At 40.5% G+C, this 23,773-nt stretch overlaps 1 protein-coding gene across 1 annotated transcript in view; it reads left to right on the forward strand.

Annotated features, from left to right (window-relative positions):
- LOC127444804 (NT-3 growth factor receptor-like) overlaps nucleotides 1–23,269 on the forward strand; it is a 214,359-nt gene extending 191,090 nt beyond the window's left edge. The window contains exons 14-17 of the mRNA XM_051704347.1: nucleotides 589–761; nucleotides 3,760–4,003; nucleotides 19,953–20,111; nucleotides 21,862–23,269. Of these exons, the coding sequence (XP_051560307.1) occupies nucleotides 589–761; nucleotides 3,760–4,003; nucleotides 19,953–20,111; nucleotides 21,862–22,047 (762 nt within the window). The 3' untranslated portion in view covers nucleotides 22,048–23,269. The remainder of the gene's footprint in view (nucleotides 1–588; nucleotides 762–3,759; nucleotides 4,004–19,952; nucleotides 20,112–21,861) is intronic.
- Nucleotides 23,270–23,773: the final 504 nt, after the last annotated feature.

Raw genomic sequence — 23,773 nt, forward strand, 5'->3', positions numbered from 1 at the left:
CTCAGCTTGTGTCAGAGAGATCAGAGAAATTCTGTAATTAAAATCAAATAGCACCATGTGCTGTTGAGGCTAATTTATAATTTGATTTGTAGGAACAGGGCTCACAATAAAATGTCTGGTAGTGCATTTGAGGCAACTTTTTAGGATCTCTTTGTAATGTCTAAGATTGGACAAATGAAATTGTTGTGTTTTTGTGATGCTGTATGCCAGAGATTTTCAACCTTTGGGTTGTAACCCTATGTGAGTCACCAGAAATACAGATGGGGTTGCAAGAGATTTCTACACTCTGTATTTAAATTATGTATATTTAAAGGTGCATGATTTATTTATTTATTTTTTGATAATTGCTAAAGTTGATGTGCGAGAGTATGTAGGGTCGCAAGAATTTTGGAACCAAAAAAAGGTTGAGAACCCATGCTAGATGCTCTTGGGTGAGGCTATATATTTTATACTCTATTCCTGAACACAGTTTGAAGGTGCATGTAAAAGCAGACTCATGTTTACTGTCTATAAATGGACAGAGTTTTTCAGCATCCATTTGTTCTTGTCTGTTCACCTCTAAGAGTGAAAGTGCTATCTGTCTCTCAGACTCTCAAAGATCCAACCCTGGCTGCCAGAAAAGATTTTCAACGGGAGGCTGAACTCCTCACCAACCTTCAACACGAGCACATTGTGAAGTTTTATGGCGTTTGTGTGGATGGCGACCCTCTCATAATGGTGTTTGAATACATGAAGCATGGAGATCTCAATAAGTTTCTAAGGTAGTGTTTCATTTTAACATTGTAAAGAGTTCTAAATGAATGTTCAGAAAAAGCATGCTCATCAAACCTGTTGTTGAAACCCAGGGTTTAATAAACTGCTGCTTCACTCAGGTGACGATCCTTGAATCCCTTCACCTCCCCAATTATTAGATCTTGGAGTCGAGTTTCATCCCATTGCAGCCAGCAAGCCAAATCTTTTTACATTTATCAATCATAAAATAACTCTTAAAATAACAGATCCCCAATCTGACTGGACAAGTGCCATACCAAGAGGGCTGATATTCAGTTTAACACACAATGTTTGATCCTGCTGTGGCTTCGTTTTAAGTTATTTCATTTTAATATTTTATATTAGTTGAGTGAAAGTAGACAAAATAACTAACCATATTGTGTCTAAAATGACAGTTACTACAAAAACGTTTTTATATAACTAAGCAATTGAGTTTAGTATAGTAATTATTAAAGTAGTGAGAGATCTATATATCGACTAGGCCATTTGTCTGATATTTTGCCATTTTGAGATAAGCATCGGCCGTGTGCACTTGACCAATTAATAGTGTAACCTCCCTCTTATGTCAGTTCCAAACTCTACTGAGAGCCTTGCCAAAGGATACCAAATAAAACTTTTCAGTGAATTTTAAGTAAACATAGTGTAAAATAATCATTAAACTGATATGCGTTATGTGTTGGCCTAGAGCGCATTGTATTGGCCATTCATTGGCCACCCTGTTCTCTAGTTCTCAGTATGGATATAGGCCATTGAAAAAAAAAAGCCATATTGGTTATCGACTAGTGCTAAGTTCTGCCTCAAAAATTAGTGAGCTACAGTTACTGTTTCTGGCATCACGGATGCATCCCCTGTGCAAAGCCTGTCTCAAATTATGCAACCTCCTACAATACCTCATTTTTAGCCAAAATTTGTAGCATATTTCATGTATCCATCATGGATAAGGCAGTCTTAACATGTATTGCAACATGATTGGTGAAAAATGTATGTCTAGATGGTGATTTGTCAAATGTCAATTACATAAAGTATGTTTCCATTCATGACTGAAAGGTATTAATTGCAAATAGTTTAATCATCTTGACGCTTTTTAAGATCCATAAAAAATTAAATAAAAAATGACATAAAGTGCATACCTACTTCTTACTGTCTTGTTTCATGTTTTTTTCACCTCCAGATGGGTACAGTAAGTTCGCTTCTAAGCCATATCTGTCTATTACATATCCCATTACCTGGCGCATGTCCAAAATGGAAATTAAATAATAATAATAATAAAAATAATAATAATAATAATAAACTAATCAAACCCCCAATCCTCTCGCTAGAATTTGAGACACAGTCCTAGTTTCTAGGATACCGAATGGCAGCTTATGGTTGAACTTCATTGTGTCGCAAGGTAGATCAAGGTCATGTGAATTGTGATTTGCTGGGGAGAATTGCGAAGATAAACTTCTGGAGTGAGATGACTGTCTTTTGAAAGCAAAGTAATGATCTGCAGTAGGAGATAAGAAATGATTATTTGGTGAATTGGGATAATTTTTTCTTACACTAATGCAGGTGGATGATGAAATCAAAAAAAATTTCAGCTGCAATGATTCAAGTCTGGTCGATATTCACAGACATCAAAGAATTTCTTGAATTCTGACTTCAGTTAAGCTTCATGAAGATGAATTATAGCAGTGCTTGAAGTGGGGCGGTACAGAGTGGTACGCAGTACCTGCACTTCTATAATTTAGTCTACAGAGTACCGGCAGTTTTTCTTTTTCTTTTCTTGCACCACCACTTCTCAGAGTTTCCCAGTACGATGTAATGTCTTTATTTAATGTAAGTCAGAGATCTGATGTGGCCCGCCAATCACTTTTATCTGAACGTCCAAATGATTTTGATAAAATTGCGGTAAACATCCCGACACTCTCTGAGCAAAACTCAGCGGTGAGTTTAACAACACTCAACATGTACAACAGCATAGGTGCTCGTCAAGCTATCTGTGGTCCAGTGCCGGAGGGGCGTGCGTGTTTAAGCTTGTCTGGACATAGTTCAGTTTCACTCTTCTCCAAAACATGAACCAGCAACTTTTGGGTGAGCACATTTTATTGTGACTTATTCACTCAAATATATTTATGCAAATTGCTTAGCTGCTGGATGCAGTCAAAACTACAGACTTAAAAAAAAAAAGTTGTAACAGAAGTGATGTCAGCTCATATGCACAAACTTTTTTCACAAGAGGCAAAAAAATGATGAAAACAGAACCTTCAAAGAAAATACATCAGAAAATTGCTTTTATTCTCCATTCTTTTCTGTAGTGCTCGTAAAAATAAAAAAATAAAAAAAATAAAGTTTAATACTAAAAAGGAGAGTACTTGCACTTTTTTCTTCCACTTCAAGCACTGAATTAAAGGCATATAATGAGAACCTAGTGTAAAGCACACCAGACAAGTCAGTGTATATTATATCAAAATAGCGCTGCTGCTGAAAAGATTGTTAGAGCCCTGATTGTGAGCTCTTCAACACATTATTGAAGAGCCACTGACCAGAAGAGATGCAAAAATTACAATCAAGCCTTTCTGAACAGCCACCTTATGCAAATGCTTCTGCAACTGAACAAAAATAATTCTCGCTGAGTGAAGGAAGAGGCCAATGAACAAAGTTAACTGAATAGGTGATTTTATTTCACAAGACAGTTAAAGTCAAAGCACATATATCTTCGCCTTGACTTTCTCACTTCAAATTAGACAGCTTTACAGGATTAAAAGATTAGAGGGTAAATTATTTTATGGGACTATAAGGAAGGGCATTTGAGCACTCTGAGCTTGTGCCCTTTTACATTGATCTACAATAAATGTTCCAGACTCGAATCCTCAACATGACTCTTGACTTAAGTATTTGCAAACCTGGACATAGCTCAAAAGTGAAGGACAATTACTGCCAAGCCTAACAAGTGTAACCAACACAACTTTATAACAATTTTGTCTCCCCAACTTTGTGACATTTCAGAGCCCATGGTCCAGACGCCATGATCCTCGTTGACGGCCAACCGATGCAGTCAAATGGGGAGCTCGGTCTCTCTCAGATGCTTCATATTGCATCACAGATAGCGGCAGGGATGGTCTACCTGTCCTCTCAGCATTTTGTACATCGTGATCTGGCCACCCGCAACTGCCTTGTTGGTAATGGCCTGTTAGTGAAGATCGGCGACTTTGGGATGTCCAGAGACATCTACAGCTCAGATTACTATCGGGTGAGTATCACTTAAGGGTTTCCATTTTAAATCAACAGATTTCTGTCAAAACACATTTTTTTAAGTGTCATTGCAGGTACATTTCTTTCTATTTGCACATCTGAACCTAAACTAAGTCCCAATCCCAAGCTTCCAAACACAAGTTTCCAGAACACACACAAATACATTAGCTAGACACAGAATAATCAAATAGAATATTTATAGAAAGACACAGACAGAATAACTTATGTATAAAAGAGTTGCTATACACAGATATGTGCATAGGGTGGAGGGTGGGAGGTGCAATGTGCAGCAGAGGTAAGGGTATGTACTGGTATACTGTTCATGAGATTATGTTGGACAGTGATACATTGCAAAGTGTAAATACTGCACTATGAAAAGATGTAGTGAAGTAGTTTTAAGTGATTCAAGAACATATCCATGTTCCAGATGACCCCTTTTTTCAGAATTATTTATTTTGTCATTATTTTCTTGAAAATTAAGTACATAAATTACAACTTATTCTATTGCAATTTCTGAAAAAAAATTAAAATAAAATAATAATAATAATAATAATAATAATAATTAATTCTCATGACTGCAATGCAGAAAAAAATATTCTGTGTTGATGATAATTGTACATTTGTAAAGCGCAATTGTAAGTAAACATCATGGTAGTATTATTTATTCTGAATTTAATTTACGTATGTCTTAATCTTAATTTAATTTTCAGAAAAAAATTGTTTTTATTGCAGTATAATTGTTGCATTACAAAAATGAGAATTATTGTTGAAAATGTGCTTAAAGACCCCATGAAATCAAAATTAAAGTTTTGTTACTTTTAGCCCATAACTATTAGGTTTAAGTTTGTCTTTATGACTTCTAAACTTTGACAAAATTCGCTTTCATCAGATATACGCATTTAAAATTGGCAGGCTTTTGCACTGCACGGTACAGCTCGACTCGACTCTGCTCTGCTGCTTTTTTTAGTACCACCTCGGTCGAGGTTCCAAGCGAGCCGAGCCGATAATAAATGTGATGTCAAAACCCTGCAGATCACTGATTGGTCAGAGAGAATCGTCACTACCAGCGTCACTGGATTTGCGACACAGGACATCAACCCGCTAGTTTTAAAGTTAGCAACAGCGATAGCAGTATCATTTGTTCACGCGACTTTCGAATTGTAAAAAGAAATGGCTGTGCGCAAAACCATGCCGTGGTCAATAAACGAGGTGCAGACATTCCTTTCGTTAGTGACGAACGAAATGACGCGAAACGAAAAAGTCTTTCAGGAAGTGTCTCAGCTGTTGGCCGCACACGGCTACCACCGGATTTACCAACAGTGTAGAAAAAAAAAAAAAAAATGGGACTACAGAACCATCAAGGACCACAACAGCCGGAGTGGTTCAAACAAAAGAATGTGGAAGTGGTTCAACCAAATGGACGCTATATATGGCAATAGACCGGCGAGCAATGGGAGGGAGAGTGCCCTGGACGCGGCCACGCCGTTGAGTCCATGATGGAGGATGGTACGTTTTGTTACGTTAACTCTATATTCTGCTTGAAAGCTTCACTTTATTTAGTTGACCAGCTACTGGAAAGCTTGCTTCTAAAACAACCAGGCTTATAAAACAACAAAACTTGTGTAAAATCACCATGTATAACTGCTTTATGCAGCACAATGAGCTAGTAGCTAACAGCAAGCGGTCGTGTTATTGTTTATGGTCAGTAATGTTTGTGTCGCGTTTAAGATGATGTCACGGCATTAGAGGCGGCGCAACTATGATGATCAGCCTATAATCCCACACATATTGAGGCAGCGGAAAAACAAGCTCAGAAAAGTAAAGCGAGCAGAGTCGAGTCGAGTCGAACCATAACGTGCAGTGGAAATGTGCCATTTGAAGAGAATAGGGCATAGGGATGATTACTTCTGAATGGAATTTGGGATTTAGGGGTGGAGAAAGTTGCTGGAGTTTCTTCATAATTTTGATGCAGGTGTTTTTCTGAGGTTTCTTGGAATATAGAGAGCGGGTAAATGTTCTTTTTTATTTATGTTTAGTGTATTGTAATTCAAAACATTTACAGGATATACAGTATTGTGATCTTTTCCTTGCTTGTTTCTCATTCATCTGCATTGGACTTGGACCAGCCTCTTTATTTTCCGTGTCCGTCTAAAATAAAACATTATTCACAAATGTCATATGTGTGAAATGATTTATATGAATTTTATTTGTTATAACTTTTGACGGTTGCATAAAAAGCAGGTCATAGTACTTGTAAAACACTGTGATGCGCTGTGTTTGTTTGTGGGCTGGTTATGTAGTATTGTGGTCAGATACATCATTGTTCGAACCGAATTACGATCAGTGGAAAAGCGGGCTGTATTGAGATCGGTTCTCAGTTTGAGAAATAGTACAATCTGGGTGGAAAAGGGGTATGTGTGTTGCTTTGCCAGGCTGCGATTTAAACTACAGCCTATTTGCTTTTTTTTTTTTTTAAGGGACAAGCCCTTTGACATGTCCCACAGCATCTCCCTGTTTCAGTAGGAAATACATCAACACACCAAAGAAAACGGCACTTGTCAAAGTTCACAAGAATTTTAATGTCAAGAATCAACCGACTTCATTTTCTTTATGCAAAATGTAACTTTTTATCTTTTGATGTTGGAATGAAATATGACCTGGACATTTCTATGTGAGATTCACCCAGCGAGCTACAGTATTTAGTTGCCTAGAATGTTCAAGCAACATTGATGTAACAGACAACCAAATATTCTGCAGAGACACCTTGATTGTGTTCAAGCCCATCAAGCACTGAAGGAACATCTTTGCCAAGCACACAAACACTCAGTCTGCAATATTGATAAAACTGAGTGATAACGAAATTATTATCACATTGGACACGTTCACTGTGTCAAGTGATTATAAATAGCAGATCCCGCCAAGCACGTAATCCAGACATGGCATACAGAGTCATATTGACGTTTGCTGTCCTCTGGGGTTCAAGCTTGTGGCCATAGGAATGGAGCATGATAAGTGAAAGAAAGACTGAGGTATATTCATACAAGACCAATTCAATCACCTTTGTCAGACATTATAAGTGGCACACCGACTTCCTGTCACGTAATAGCTCATTTTTTGCATGAGATGTTTCTAATAACCCTGCTTAGAACTGTTGATGGATAAAAATAAAAAAATCTGAATGTCATACAAGACTTTATGGAAAATGACAGCATGGGCTTAATCCTATGAATGCCCTGTGGATTGTCTCGGACAGTTTTCACGCTTGGTTCGATTGCATGGTCTGAACCTGAGTTTGATTCCACCCACCTCCCCCTGCAGGTCTCTTTTCACATTGTAATATCTGGTACCCAGACATGGTAGGTTTTCGTCATCAATGTGAGTACCACTGTGAGTATTTTTCCCTTAAAATACGCACTTGTGTTTGTCTGCCGCAGATGCAGCACAAGAAATGTGAGGAATGCGAGCTGCGATCTGAAAGCAATTTATTCAAAAATGAGCAGCTATGAAAAATGCATTTGTAAAAAAGTGTGACAGGTAGCATGCAAAGATGAAAATTATACATCATCAATAGCGGTTCACTTCCATGTTAGGCCCAATTGCTTTCATACTAATTGTGAACCGCATCGAAATTCGAGACTTATCTCATGAAATTTACCTGTGGCAAAATTTTTGAAAATTATATTTCATGGCTCCTTACATTTAGATTGGCAGTTTAGAGGTGAAATGTCCACTGAGTGACGTTAAAAGCTAGTTAAATCTTTTCTCCCAAACAGATGAGTTTTTTTTTTAGAGGTTAATGCTTTATCCAGTTTTCAACAAAACCTACCTCCCTACCCTAAAATCTTAATCCTAAACCTAACTGTAACACTTCTCAGTGGAAGGAGGAGGCGAGAAGCAGATTTCCTGGTTCAGGCAGGCGTTTTTATTTTCCTCACTGCAGCACAAACACACTCTCAGGGCTTTACGTTGTTGGAAAACACAGTCTAAAAACATCCACAAACTAGCTTACAAAAATAAACTCTCAAATTTGTAATCATAATAACTTCTGGCTTCATAGTCCGTGCCCAGGCTCTCTCTCTCGTCTAACTGCTGTGTGGCTCTATTTATGCCGCTCTCCCCATGCTCACTGAAAGTAGAGACCGGTGTTAGACATAATTTAACTCAGGTGCAAGCGCCCTTACCGCTTTCTCTCTCTCCAGAGAGATGCTTGACTATGCCCCCGCTGCCACATATCCCCACCGCCCGACTCAGGCTGGGGCTGCATCCGGCCTGCCTACCACTCCCCCCCCCCATTCCTGGAAAGGAAGTCGGCGACAGCCATCTGCGCCCCCGGTCTGTGGACCACCTTGAACTTAAACGGCTGAAGAGCCAGATACCAACGGGTGATCCGGGCATTGGTATCTTTCATGCGGTGGAGCCATTGGAGTGGGGCGTGATTGGAACAGAGGGTGAAGGCCCGCCCCAGCAGGTAGTATCAGAGAGTGAGGACCGCCCACTTGATGGCAAGACACTCCTTTTCCACGGTGCTGTACTTAGTTTCCCTTAACGAGAGCTAACGGCTAATGTACAGCACTGGGCGCTCCTCCCCCTCCACCACCTGCGAGAGTACGGCCCCCAGCCCCCTGTCTGAAGCATCTGTCTGTAAAATCAAAGGGAGAGAGAAGTTAGGTGAATGTAAAAGCGGCCCCCCGCAAAGTGCGGCTTTAACTTGCGTGAATGCCTGTTGACACTGCTCCGTCCACTGGACCGGGTCTGGAGCTCCTTTTTTAGTGAGATCAGTCAGCGGGCTGGTAACGTCCGAATAATTAGGTACGAACCTTCTATAATAGCCAGCCAGCCCCAGGAACTGTCTCACCCCCTTTTTGGTCTTGGGTCTTGGGCAGTTCGCAATCGCCGCTGTCTTGTCAGTTTGGGGACGCACCTGCCCGTGGCCCAAGTGGAACCCCAGATACCGTACCTCCACCCGTCCAATCACGACCTCAGGTTCACTGTGAGTCCCGCTAGGCGCAGCAATCTCAGAACCGCCCTCAGATGTTGCATATGCCGCTGCCAATCATTGCTATAAATGATGATGTCATCTAAATAGGCAGCGGCGTAAGCTGAATGCGGTCTGAGGATTCGGTCCATGAGACGCTGAAACATAGCTGGGGCCCCAAACAAGCCGAACGGAAGTGTCACAAATTGGTGTAATCCAAACGGTGTGGAGAAGGCGGTTTTCTCATGGGAAATTGGTGTCAAGGGGATCTGCCAATAACCCTTTGTCAAATCCAATGTCGAATAAAAACGAGCAGTGCCCAACCGATCGAGCAACTCATCAACGCGAGGCATTGGATATGCATCAAATTTAGACACCGCGTTGACTTTTCTATAATCCACACAGAATCGTACAGACCCGTCGCTCTTAGGCACTAGAACAACTGGGCTGGACCAATCACTGTGGGATTCTTCTGTTACCCCCATATCAAGCATCACATCCAATTCTTCCTGAACGATTTTCTTCTTGTGTTCGGGTAGTCGATAGGGGCGGCTATGTACCACGACCCCCGGCTCGGTCTCGATGTAGTGATGGATGAGGTTTGTACATCCCGGTAGAGGGGAGAACACATCTGCAAAGTCCTGTTGCAACCTAGCAACCTCCGTGAGTTGGCTCGGTGAGAGGTGGTCTCCGCAAATGACCGGGGTGAACTGATTATGTTTTGAACTCACCTCCGGTCCGAGCTCCGCCTTCTCGGGAACTACCGTAGCCAACGTCACGGAACCGCCTCCCTCCACAATTTCAGGAGATTGAGGTGGTATATTTGACGTGCGCCCCCTCTATCGGTTCGTTTAACCTCATAATCAAGATCTCCCACTCGTCATGTGACCTCAAAGGGTCCTTGCCACTTGGCGAGTAATTTAGAGCTCGATGTGGGAAACAATACAAGCACTTTATCTCCTGGTGCAAATTCCCTTAGCTGAGTTCCCCTGTCATACAGTCGGCGCTGTCGTTCTTGAGCTTGGAGCAAATTCTCTTGTGTTAGCTGCCCCAAAGTGTGGAGTTTTGCTCTAAGATCAAGAACGTACTGAATTTCATTTTTACTGTTTGAAGGTCCCTCCTCCCAGGCCTCTCGCAATACATCAAGCACACCGCGTGGGCGTCGCCCATACAGCAGCTCGAATGGGGAGAAGCCAGTGGAGGCTTGTGGAACCTCTCGTACTGCAAATAACAGGGGGTCGAGCCATTTATCCCAATTTCTAGCATCGTCGTGCACGAACTTACGAATCATGTTTTTGAGGGTTTTATTAAATCGTTCCACCAGGCCATCCGTTTGAGGATGGTATACGCTGGTGCGAATCGATTTAATATTTAACAATTCGTACAGTTCGCGTAGTGTCCGTGACATAAACGTTGTGCCTTGATCGGTGAGGATTTCTTTCGGAATCCCCACCCGGGAGATTATTTTGAAGAGTGCCTCCGCAACACTGCGTGCTGAGATGTTGCGAAGAGGCACTGCTTCCGGATATAGCGTTGCATAGTCCACTAGGACCAATACAAAGCGATGTCCGCGTGCTGACCATTCTAATGGCCCGAAGAGGTCCATTCCAGTTCTCTCAAAGGGGACCTCGATCAGAGGGAGAGGGCACAATGGCGCTTTTGGGGTGGCCGGTGGGTTGACCAGCTGGCATTCGCGGCATGCCGCACACCACCTGCGGACATCGCCGCCAATGCCCGGCCAATAGAAACGGGCTATTAGATGGTTTAGTGTCTTCCTTTCTCCTAAGTGAACTGCCATGGGATTATAATGAGCCGCCTGGAATACCATTTCCCGACGGCTCCTTGGAATCAAAAGTTGGGTTGTATCCTCTTTGGTCTGAGTGTCCTGTGTCACTCTATACAACCGCTCATTTATAATTGCAAAATAGGGGTATGAAAGGGCGATGTCAGGCTGGAGTCATTGACCATCGATGACTCTCACTTGGTCAAAGGCGTGTTTGAGGGTTTCGTCTCGTGACTGCTCCAAAGGGAAATCCCCCTCAGGGAATTCCCTGAGAAGGGGAGGGGCTGCAGCCTGTCCCCCTCTCTCGTCATTATGACATGGAGCTGTCGAGGACGGCCCCGGCTCCGCCTCCCCTACCAGAGCATCGCACATTGCACATCTCCCTAACTTCATACAGGACCCATCCGCGCAAATTCCCTTTAATAAAACTCTAAGATCAGGCCAATCAGTCCCCAAAATCAGCGGATGTGTGAGGCGGGAACTAACCGCGGCCTCCACTCTATGCTTTTTCCCCCGGAATTTAATCGTCAGGGTCACCATCGGATACTTGTGAATATCCCCATGTACACATTTCACCTTCACCGTTTTAGTTGTGACCAAAGCCTTGGGTTGAACCAAGCGTTGGTGGATAGTGGTTTGATTACACCGGTGTCCACCAACGCTTGGTGAGTACCCCCCTTGACACTTACCGGTATCCGGTATGCTCCGGCCCGGTCGGGGGCAGCCTGTGGGAGGTCAGAGACCCGCACCACCGTTCCCAGCTCCATCAGAGGGCACTGATCTCGGAAGTGGCCCAGGTCTCCGCATCTCCAGCAGGCCGGCCCAGGCGCTATGCCCGCACTTGTGTCGGCAGGCGCCCCCCCCTGAGAGGGAGGGCGGCGGGGCATTGGAATAGGGGAAGGTGTCGCCTCCCACACCCAGGGAACTGGTCTCCGTGGCTGAAGTCCTCCTCATCTGCGTGGGGCAGGAAGGGGACCTGGAGAGAGAGCAGAACGAGAGGAGATAGGGGAGGGGAATGAGACGGGGGAAGAGAGAGAGAGAGAGGGAGGGCTCTTCCGCCCTCGGGATCGCCGCCATGTGGTCCTCTGCAAGCCGGATAGCTTCCTCCAGCGACGCCGGGCGGTGGCACTGGACCCACTCCGCCGTCCCTTTTGGCAGTTGATGTAATAATTGCTCCAGTACCACCTGATCGATAATTCCATCGATGTCGCGGTCCCCCGCTAGCAGCCATCTTCGGCAGGCGTCACGGAGCCGCTGGGCGAAGGCAAACGGGTGGTCGGAGCTCTCCAACTTCAAGCTCCGGAAGAGTTGACAACTTCCCTCCGGAGTACGACCAACCCGTTGCAAGATGGCTCTCTTTAGATCTCCGTAGGCCAGGAGGCTCATCGCTGGTAGTTGTTGAGCCGCGAGTTGGGCTTCCCCGGACAGTAGTGGTATGAGTCGGGCCGCCCACTGGTCGAGCGGCCAGCCCCAGATCTCGGCGGTGCATTCAAAGAGATCCAGGAATGCCTCTGGGTCATCATCTTTTATAACGCAGGCGGGAGTAACGGCGTGTGGGTGTCCGGGGTCGTGGCTGCGGATGCCTCCTGGCTGAGAAGGCTCCAGTCGGTCCTCTGCTTGAGCACAAATGAGCTCCACAAACTGGCGGTCTTGATCTTGCTGGAGCTCAAGCAGGGATTGCTGGTGGCTCCGATGTAGGCCAGCGAGGGCTTGGAGGATCTCTGCCGACTGGGAGGACTCTACGGGGCGACTTCTATCCATCTTCAACCAAACTTTAATTCCCAGGTTTCGGCACCAGTGTAACACTTCTCAGTGGAAGGAGGAGGCGAGAAGCAGATTTCCTGGTTCAGGTAGGCGTTTTTATTTTCCTCACTGCAGCACAAACACACTCTCAGGGCTTTGCGTTGTTGGAAAACACAGTCTAAAAACATCCACAAACTAGCTTACAAAATAAACTCCCAAATTTGTAATCATAATAACTTCTGGCTTCATAGTCCATGCCCAGGCTCTCTCTCTCTTGTCTAACTGCTGTGTGGCTCTATTTATGCCGCTCTCCCCATGCTCACTGAAATTAGAGACAGGTGTTAGACATAATTTAACTCAGGTGTAAGCGCCCTTACCGCTTTCTCTCTCTCCGGAGAGATGCTTGACCACGCCCCCGCTGCCAAACTAACCTATAGTATCATAAAAAGAAAATGCGAGATGAAAAACGCAATTGTTTAAGAAACCACGTAATTTTGTGGTGCTTCTATAACACTTTCGGCTCATGTGTCGACTAAGGGGCCGTTTACACGACAACGTTTTCAACTAAAAACGGAAAACGTTTTTTTGCATTTTGGCTGTTCGTTTACTTGACAAAGGCATTTTGGGGCCTGAAAACGCAAACTTTTGAAAACAGGTTTCAAAGTGCAAGTTTTTGAAAACGATGCCATTATCGTCTCCATGTAAACAGACAAAAACGCGAATTTGTGAAAACGATGACGTCATGCGCACGCGAATTACGTGTTATATAAAGAATAATGGATTGATAGGCATCAATTTGAGATGTATGATTATCAGTATGAATACTGGTGTCTGTGCAAATAACAATAATCAACAATTTATTCATTTGGAGTGTTTTGTATGGAGTGTGAACATTGTACAGTAGGCAGAATCTTGAAATTAATGTATGGATTCAGATGGGAAAATTGTATTTGTATTTTAAATGTTATTTATTTATTTACTTAATTTTATTTGATGTACCTTTACCCTGCAATTCATTTACCCACCGCTTATGTATATAGCCTATAGACAGAGATGTGATGCCATGTACAGTATTCAATGATATGCTTAGAATATGAAAACATGAGGCAGTGAAAATGCATGTTAGATCCAGTGTACACAAGACCTCTCTCTCTCTGTCAGAAGATATCCATATATCATAGTTCTGTCTGATATCCAAAACCAGTCAACATCAACAGCTTGTTATGTTAACTTACTCTCCTACCAGCCCAAGAGTCAGCAGGGGGAATACAGAAGAAGGGAGGAGATGAAGTGATGGTAAAAATGAGCAGAGTTTATTGAATAATCTTGAGAGTTCAGTCTATAGGCATGCACGCGAGTACTTCAAAACAACGCTTGAGACATTCAAAACTACAATGGCGGACTACAGGACTGTGTTTGTGCTGCTCAAGATTTTGAGTTTATTGACGCTTCTCCAGCAAAGTAATTGTAGTAATAAAGCAAACTCATCGTCCGTCCAGACAAAAGTGCTCAATGCTTTCGCCATCTTCATTGTTTGTATTCACCACTCTGTGGAAGAATGCTTATGTGCGCAGGCGTGTAGTGTTTCTTTACAAAGTGACATCGCCAACTACTGACCTGGCATGCATAATACAGCGTTTTTAGTTGTTTTCGCGGATCCGTGTGAACGGGGATCATTTTGACAACGTTGTTGTCTGTATGCGAAAGTTTTCAAAAACGCAAAGGAACATTTTTTCCGTTTTTAGTACATTGTTGTCGTGTAAACGTAGCCTAAAATGCTCTTCGGGACTTGTATCAGGGTCTTTTACTTTGCAAGTGCAACGCTCAATCAGTCGAATTACTGTGCAATCTGGTCACACTTGAGGCCTGTAAATGTAGTTGGTAATGTAATGCAAACATAAAATGTATCGTCTTACAAGTCATGCGCAATAGTGTTTTGATGTCATAAGGCAGCATTGTGTGAGGAACAGGTTGAAAAGTGTTTATGAACTGATAATCTGTAGTTTTACTTGAGATTTGTGTGAAAGGGAATAAAAGTGTCAGGGTTCAGCCACTTCTGTTGGTTGTGTTTTTATTGTCTTTGTGGCTGAACTCTGACACTCATGTTTAGTGTCTTGTATAGTCTGTGTCTTGTGTGAGAATGCATGGCTTGCCTTATTGGCATTGTCATGCATTCTCTTGTCTTGTTTATTGGCATGAGTGTATTGCTCTTATTCCATCCTTGTGGCATGCACTTGTTTCAATTGTTTGTGTCTGTCTCTCACGACCTCAGGTGCGCTCACTTTGCGGTGCGTGTCTGGGTTGTGAACCGTTTTCATGTTGTGCTGGGGTTCGGCCACTTCTGTCTTCGGTGCCTGTTTATTTTCTTCATGGTATACGTTCAGGTTTTGTCTAGTATGAGAGTGCATGGCATTGCTTTGTTGCCGTTGCCATGCATTCACTTGTCTCGTCTGTCATTTGGCATGAGCGCATGTTACCTTGTAGTTTCTGGTGATATGCGTTCATGTAATTTGTATGTTTGTGTCTGTGAGAGCACGTGGCTTTGTTTTGGTTCTGTATTGCCACGTGTCTCTCAGTCTTGCATCATACCACGCCTCCTTGTCTGCTTATTAGTTCATTTGTTTCACCTGCCTTCCTTGTTAACCCATTTGATTTCTCTCCCTATATTAGCTCCTCTTGTATGCTGTCCTGTGCTGGATTGTTTCATTTGCTCCTGTTGTTGTCTGCTCGTGTTTTCTGTCTGCCTTCCCTGTCAAGTTCAAGAACTTCTTGTTTTATTCTAGTTCAGTTTTGTTTTTCTTTTTTCTCCATCATGAGATCTTTTGGTTACGTTTGTTGCCAATCTGCATTTGGGTCCTTCTCTTACCACCACGTACCATGACAAAAAATCATTGTTGTTTTAACTCCTGCAGTATTAATATCACCAGGAAACTGCTGTGATATGTATAACAAGTCATGTAAAAATAATTTAGCAAAAATGTAGGTATAGTAACATGTTTCAATCAGACCAGGTTCCAGAGTTGCATGAGCCATAGCCTAGACTAACTTTTCAAGCAGGGTGCTGTTTGCTGGTGCACTCGCAAAGTAGAAAAAACACTTTCACACCAAGCAAACAAACCTTTTTTTTTGTCACCTCAAATAGCTGATTACATGCCATAAACAAGTGCAATTTACTGGTCACACTGTCACTTCTTTATTTGTCACAAATTGGCACCCTCTATAAATAAATCACCAATGATGGTGAACGTCAAATTTAGTTTTCTTTCTGAAATCTTTAACAAGTTTTTAATAGCAGGAGAAATCTGTTATCAGTCCTGTATGCATGAATCTACTTCCCCTTTTAATAAGTATAAAAGCATCTATGCCCAGGGAATTGCTCTAGTGGGGCTGTAATCCATTCCCCACCATGCTGTTTTGCTCTTCATACCCATAATCCAATATCCCCCTCTATCCCAGAACCACAGACTAGCCAGTAATCCTGTTAACAAACTGCCGATAGAAAACAAACACATCCCCTCTTCCCTGAAACCCACACCAGGCTGACAGGTTATGGAAATGTGGACAGTCACCAAAGAGATTATTCCTTTTCACTTTCTTTCTTTTACTTTTTAATGGGTTTTCACCATGCCAGGCTAATTGCTCCAGGCTTAACCACAAAGCCCTAGGTGATACAGTGGATAGTGTTTTAAATGATTGCTTAATCAATTTACTTGTCAGTCTTAAAGTAATTTGAAAGTAATTTTAACTAAGTTAGAGGCCAATATGTGTGTGTTCCACCTTTAAGTCACTTATTACTTTAAAATCACTGTTAGCCAGGTTGTTTAAATTAGCAGTTAACAACACATCATCAGGTATCTCCAATAGAATTTTAACTATTTATGCTGGCTATATACCATGACATAATGTGAGAGCTTAGAGCAGAAGAAAAAAAAATATTTATTTATTTATTTATTTCAGGGACACAGAGACATGTTATTTCTTAGGAAACTTATTTCAGTTATAGGTAGTAGGGTCTTTTTATGCTTGCTATTCCAAAAAATACAAAATCGCTAACAGTCAAAACAGAAGAAAAAAACAAAACATCTGATTATGAGTTAACTGAATGTATTAATCTTTTTATTTAGCTATGCATTTGGAGGCCTTTTTTGTCAATATAAACAATTTGATTCATTTTGAATATTTATTCATTCAAAAAAATAGCTTGTAATATAAATAGATGTTTTCACAGCAGGATACTGCAATGAACTGAAGTGAGGAGTGTTTGCAATGTGTAATACTGCATTTTATTTTAGTACATCCCAGTCGGATTCAAGTTTTTAACCTTGTTTACATGTCCATATGGTGTTTTTTATATGTTGGAAGACATACCATGAGTGAAATCAGCAGTCAATGACATGGCTGAGCATTGCTTTGCCTTGGAACTGCAGTGTACCAAAGACAATCTCAAAAACACAGATTCAGACAGCCAGGGTTTCAAACATCACAAACCTAAGGAACCAATCCCGTCAACTTGCGGGTTGGGGCTTTCCATATCAATAGCATAAGCTACGGCGAAGCAAAGGGTATCAGGAGAAGCCAGGTATAGCAACGTATCGGTATTTTGCAAGACATGTTTTCAGATGCAAAGTTGCGAAAGGACAAATGGTTAGCATTCCGAGGTAAATGGGTACAGTTTATTTGGAAATATTGTAATGTCCCAGCAAAAAACTTGGGTTTGCAGTAGTCATATTCCAGAGAACTGTTTTGAAAATTTTACCCAAAAACAGATGGGTTTTGCCACTAATATTATATTGAAGCACAACGCGGTTCCATCAATTTATCCTGGGAACACAGCAAGCCCGAGCTGCAGGCGAGCGGTGCAGGGGTGAGTGGAGATGGAGGTGGGGACTAACTTGCATATTCATAGATATGCGCATACTAAATGAGGCAATGGTGTAGAGTTATATCGTAGCCATTTTAAGGTATGAAGGGATTATTTTCATGGAAAAAAACACTTTTAAATATGTAATTTTGATTAACAAAGATTAGTTTTTAGGGGTTAAACCAGTGACTGGAATTTGCACCCTACTTAAAGTTTACCCAAAAATGAAAAATCTCTCATCATTTACTCATCCTTATGCCATCCCAGATGTGTGTGACTTTTTTCTTCAGCAGAACAAAAATGAAGATTTTTAGAAGAATTTCTCAGCTCTTTTGTTCCATACAATGCAAGTGAATGGGGGCCAATATTTTGAAGCTCCAAAAATCACACAAGTCAGCATTAAAGTAATCCAAAAGACTCCAGTGGTTAAATCAATGTCTTCTGAAGTGATATGATTGGTGTGGGTGAGAAACAGATCAATATTTAATTCAATTTTTACTATAAATTCTCCTCCCTGTTCTGTCAGCCTCCACTTTAACTTTAATTTTCACATTCTTCTTCTTGTGTTTTTGGTGATTCACTTTCTTAATGCATATCGCCCCCTACTGGTTCTTCACCTTTTTGATCACAGTGAATAGTGCATGCACTTAGAGACAAAGGTTTGAATTCAGCCTGCGCCATGTTCTGATCCTGTCTAAAACCCCACAAATACAATAAAAACATGCCTACAAATACACATTATTTTACAAACTGAAGAAGAATATATATATATATATATATATATATATATATATATATATATATATATATATATATATATATATATATGTTGGAGCATTGGCTTACCAGTTAGCTCCCATGCTGACACACTGAGCTGTGGTGCTCATTTGGTGACACAAGTTCGAGTCCAACTCCATCTCATTTGGCCCTCTTCTCCCCATAACTTTCTGTCCTCTCTTGACAATCACTATCAACAAAAGTGGTAAAAAAGCCAAACATACAAATACAAATAGTCACAAAAAAATTAGCATTAAAGATTGTTTGAAAGGAATTTAAAGATATTGACTATAGGCAGTGATCAGTATTCATACAGGAAATTACCTAATTGGCTCATTCCTAACGCAAAAGTTGACAATCATACAGTATATTCCTCCAACCAGCCCTCTGCCAACTGGAGTAAGATCAATGTAACAGTACATAACAGAGAGAATAGTTATTACGCTGAGAATTCCATGTGGAGCTGGAAGGGCTTCAACAAAACCCAGCAGTCCTATTGACTCCATTTCATGCTGGCACAGACATGATGAATGAAGTGGAACTGACGTGAATAAGAAATAGATTTGAGAATAAGCCACTCTAATCGAAGCTGAGTGCAGGCACAATTAATGCGTTATTGTTTAATCAATTTGGCTCTACTAGTGGAAGACTTAAAACAAGGACAAAGGAGTAAGACATGATCTCAGTGGCCTAAAGATTTGGTAAGCTTTAATAATCAATAAGTTTTGTATTGTTTTAAAGTCTTTTCTTTTTTTTACATTATTACATAAGAGTCCCATGTGTGCAGTAAAGAACCTCCTTCTGTCTTTTGTTTTGAAAAAGGGTCTATCATTTGGTCTGTCAGCCATAGCCACAGTTAAAGCAGCAAATGTATTCTTTTTAGCATGGTACAAGAACATTTACAAGTAAAAGTGCATTTTTAGATAATTAGTCAAGTTTCGAGACATTTCAGATGTTGTTATCCACTGTCAGACTATTTTCTGCTATAATTATAAACCCAATTATAACACCAAGAAAGACAACTGTCATCATTTACTCACCCTCATGTCATCCCAATACAGCTTCCAAAACATAAAAATAATAATAATAATAATAATAATAATAATATATTATTCACCAAATAAGGATCATAAAAGTTGTGAGTAACAGACCAAAATGGAAACTTATTTGGTGAAATTTTTTCCTCTGCTGTATCTCTCAAATGTCATTCATGTTTGAGTATGTGTACAGTAAATATATCACAAAATTATGTTGCACATCAGTGATGCCAGTGATTGGTTATCACATGTCGTAACTGCAAGTTGGGCCAAGTTTGAATATCCAGAAATGCAAATATTATATACATTATATATTATTTGTAAACAACAACACATCTATTGTGTTCTTCAATCTATTGTGCAGCTTCAAAAGAATTTGACTATAGTGCAGAAGTCCTATGGAATACTTTTATGATATTTTATGGCATTTTCTTGTCAATTTTGGAACTTGACTGCATCCATCCGCATTTACTTTTATTGTATGGAAAGAATAGCTCAGAGATTCTGCCTAGCTTCTCTTTTCGCATTCCTCAGATGAAAGAAAGTAATTCGGGTTTGGAACAAATCTTTCATTTTTGGATGAACTAACCCTTTTTCAATCATCTTGAAAAGACTTTTGACTGCAGACACCGTGTAATTAGAACACAGTGTATGTTTGCATAATGGACAGGAGGAACAGTTTGCTTTCTCTGTTTATTCTCTGTAACAGTCCTCCATGCCACGTAAGATGGGTTGTTTTTGAGCTGTTCTGATGCGTAATCTCTCTCCTAGGTGGGAGGCCACACCATGCTGCCCATACGCTGGATGCCTCCAGAGAGCATCATGTACAGGAAGTTCTCCACAGAGAGTGATGTATGGAGCTTTGGAGTCATTATGTGGGAGATTTTCACCTATGGGAAACAGCCATGGTTTCAGTTATCCAATAATGAGGTACTTTTTCACATAAATGGAGCCATTGTTTGAACATCTGTGTGAAAATGACATTTTTAGAACATTAGTGTGATCTCTACAGGAGGGGTGTGATGCTGTCAAAGATCAAGTTAGCAGATTTCAACACATATGAACTCTGTTCCAAAAAGCTAGTGAGCTGTGGGCTGCAGACCTTATAAGATACCTTCTTTTGGCCAAATTCTAAGGCAGCATTACTTGTTTCCTATACGGATATGGCAATCACATAATGTATTGACTAAGAAATGGTTTAATATAATTAAAAGTTGACTATTATTCAAATATTATTCAATATTTGAATGTGTTATGTATTTGCCTGCTTGTTATTGAGTATTATATCATTAGCTTAGCAACATGCTAACACCAAAATAGGTGTTCCAAACCATTGCTCCACTGCTTTGGAACATAGCACTAAACGTTCCAAACTGGTTACTAATGAGGTTCCATTTCTGTCCTTAAGGCGCTAATATAGCAAAATCGAAGAAAGAACAGATCTGTCATCATTTCGAACAAAATCTGGCCATAATGTTTTTGAGTTTGTTGCGGTATTTCGAAACAGTTTGTCAGCGTGGATTTTCAGGAAAACATTTGACCTACTGTTAACAACTTCTTACTACCATTGGTCCAAAGTGTGACTACCTACATTGACCAATCTTTTCTGAGTTTATTTCTTCACTCAGTCAAGATCACAGATAACAACATTAACACATTGGAGTGCAGAGTTGTTGAGCTAGTGCAAACGTACTTGTTTGAGCATTCACACGGAGGCATTTTCCAAGACTACAAAAGTAACCAAATCTACTCAAATACTTTTAAGTGCCCATTTACTCAGTTGTTTGATATTCTGCTTCATTCATGTGCCTTTGTTTGCAGCCTGTAAGCTTTTCACACTTCTGCCCAAAGTGAGAATCATTAATGTCTTTCTTTAAAAAACAAGAATAAAAAAATAAATTCATGATCTTGCGTGTATTCTTTTTTAAAAGATTCATAATTTAATACAATAACAGAGTGTAACTACTGCAAATTATGGCCATGTATAGCATGTTAGCATTAGCGCCAAAATGCAGAATGTAAACATGACAAATAACACAGTATCTGGTGCACATACATGGATTTAAATCATCATCAAGTGGTTAAAACAGCTTCTTTTACTGATCTCATGTGTATTCTATTCAAAGAATGAGCATGTAGTCATTTATAACAAATAAAAGTCATATTTTAATGTCACATTGGTTATTGTTTTACATGTAGTTTGTTGACAGGACAGCATACATCTCAAATTGTAGTGCTCCTCTGAATACTGCCCCCAGCAGTGTAGGTGGTGTCAGAATGTTGCAAACAGTTTACAGTTGCTCAGCTCTTTCAACTATTTTTCTAGCTCTGAGCAAAGAGTGACAAATAACTTTTCCATGAGTGTATAGAAGCCTTTAGAAGGCAGCTGCTTGTAGGCAGTAAACAGCAAGTCAGCTCAATGGTTTTGTAACAGAGCTATTGTGTGGTGTAGTGGCTAAAGCTTTGGTTGCTGGTTCGAAACCTGTAATGAGCATGCCATGAGCTATCCATTGTACCCTTAAGCAAGGAACCTTACTTCAGGTTGCTGCAAGGGGACTGTCCCTCTAATAAGTATACTGGTAGATGCTTTGGATAAAAGTGCTTGTTAATTGTCTACTTATGTATATTGAGCTTATTTTGATCTTTTCACTTTGTTGTTTGACTCCCTCTCTTTTTCCAGGTCATTGAATGCATAACCCAAGGTCGGGTTCTAGACAGGCCTCGTCTGTGTCCTAAGGAAGTGTACGACCTCATGTTAGGCTGCTGGCAAAGAGAACCACAACAGCGACTGAACATCAAAGACATTCAGAAAGTCCTTTACGCTCTGGGAAAAGCCACACCTGTCTACTTGGACATCCTCGGCTAAGACAGGCGCAGAATCCAACACAATCCAGGAATAACCAAACAACCCCTTTCCCCACTGCGCTCCACTGTAAAAACACCAACACGTCGGAGATGAACTTTAAGTGCCTGCAACACTTCTTTTTTTTTCTTTTTTTTTTTTTCGATACACTAGATATACATCAAAATGAAAAAAATATTTAAAAACAAACTTTTACATTTTGTTTAATGGTACAGTATATAGTGTACAGAATTATTCTACAAATAATTTTTTTTTTCCCTAAAAAGTGATAGCGAATACTAAAAAGCATTGTGAACATGTTGCCTTCAATGTGGCAGCACTGTGTTTGAGAACTTATGATTTTCAGTGTTTCATTTTATAAACATATAAACACATATATGAATATATTTTTATTTAATTTGTTTCATTTTGAAGGTCAAGTATGGGTGCCTGTCATGTTTAGTGCTGTCGATACATTATCTTTTCGAAACGGCTGCCCTTTGGTTGTGCTAAGCTATTGCAGCTGGGATTTTGTGAGGAAAGCCTTATTACATTTGTATTATGTTGTTGATGATGCAGTCAGCATCTTTCTCTTTTATTTTTTCCTGTAACTTTGATTTGAGATATATAGCTCTCGAGCGGGCAACTTGGAACCTTTAGAATATTAAAACGCTGATATATTTTCATTGTGTGCGATTGTATATACTGTAAATTTATATACTTGTCTACCTGTTAACTTATTTTTTATGTGTTTTAATTTCTTTTTGACACAAGGTTTGTTTTGTGATGTACACTTTATAAAGGGTCAGCCAGGAGAGAATATAAATATCACACAGTATCTTAAAATGAGCACTTGGCAGCTCATTACAATACAGGGTCTAATATTGTCTGATGGAAGTAAAGATGTTTTCCACCCATCATGGCTGAGTCCGATCTCTAAAAAGCCATGCTGCCACACATCTGATCACCATAACTGAATGTGGAAAAACAGGAATCAAAAAGTGGGCTCTATGATAGTCAGATCCTGTTTGAATTCATTTTTTACAATCTTCATATCATTTAATAAATGTCAATGCCGTCACATATAAAGTTAACAATTTCATGATGTTGTTGTCTGTAGCTAAACAATGCTATGTTGATTGAGGGGCTGTTTTTTTTTTTTTTTTTTTTTTTTTTTGAGATGTTTGTCAATTCAACACCAAATCCCTTTGACGTCAGGATTTTGATGTCAACGGATTCTCTTGCCTCTTTGCAGTACCACAGATATTTGCAAATGACATATTAAAATGTATGTTTAGATTAAGTATTAAATAAATATCTGAACCTTTCATGTTAATCACCTTCAAGATCTTCATAGTTGATAATGGCTCTTATATAGGATGTGACATAACTAGTTTTGACTTAAGCTGTCATGAAATTCATAGTGACGACTGGATGTGCCCTACCTATTACACTTGAGGTGTCGAGGAGAGGGGAATCTAATTGGTTGTGGCTTCCACAATCATAAGGAGGTGTTTGAGTAAAGTCCCTCTTTTGGCATAAATAAATAAAAATGCTCAAATGCCTATGATAGAACTGTAAAAAATGTAAAGCTATACTTGGGGATGTCTCAGTGTTGCAAATAAGCCTGTGCAATTACCATATTTAGTTGTTTTAATTCCGCAAGCAGTATAAACTGCACATCTATACTTAGAGATAACTGACTACTGCTCACTCTGTAGGTCAGTTTCACACAACTTAATAATCTTTT

This window comes from Myxocyprinus asiaticus, chromosome 1, assembly GCF_019703515.2.
Source record: "Myxocyprinus asiaticus isolate MX2 ecotype Aquarium Trade chromosome 1, UBuf_Myxa_2, whole genome shotgun sequence".
NCBI classification, from domain to species: domain Eukaryota; kingdom Metazoa; phylum Chordata; class Actinopteri; order Cypriniformes; family Catostomidae; genus Myxocyprinus; species Myxocyprinus asiaticus.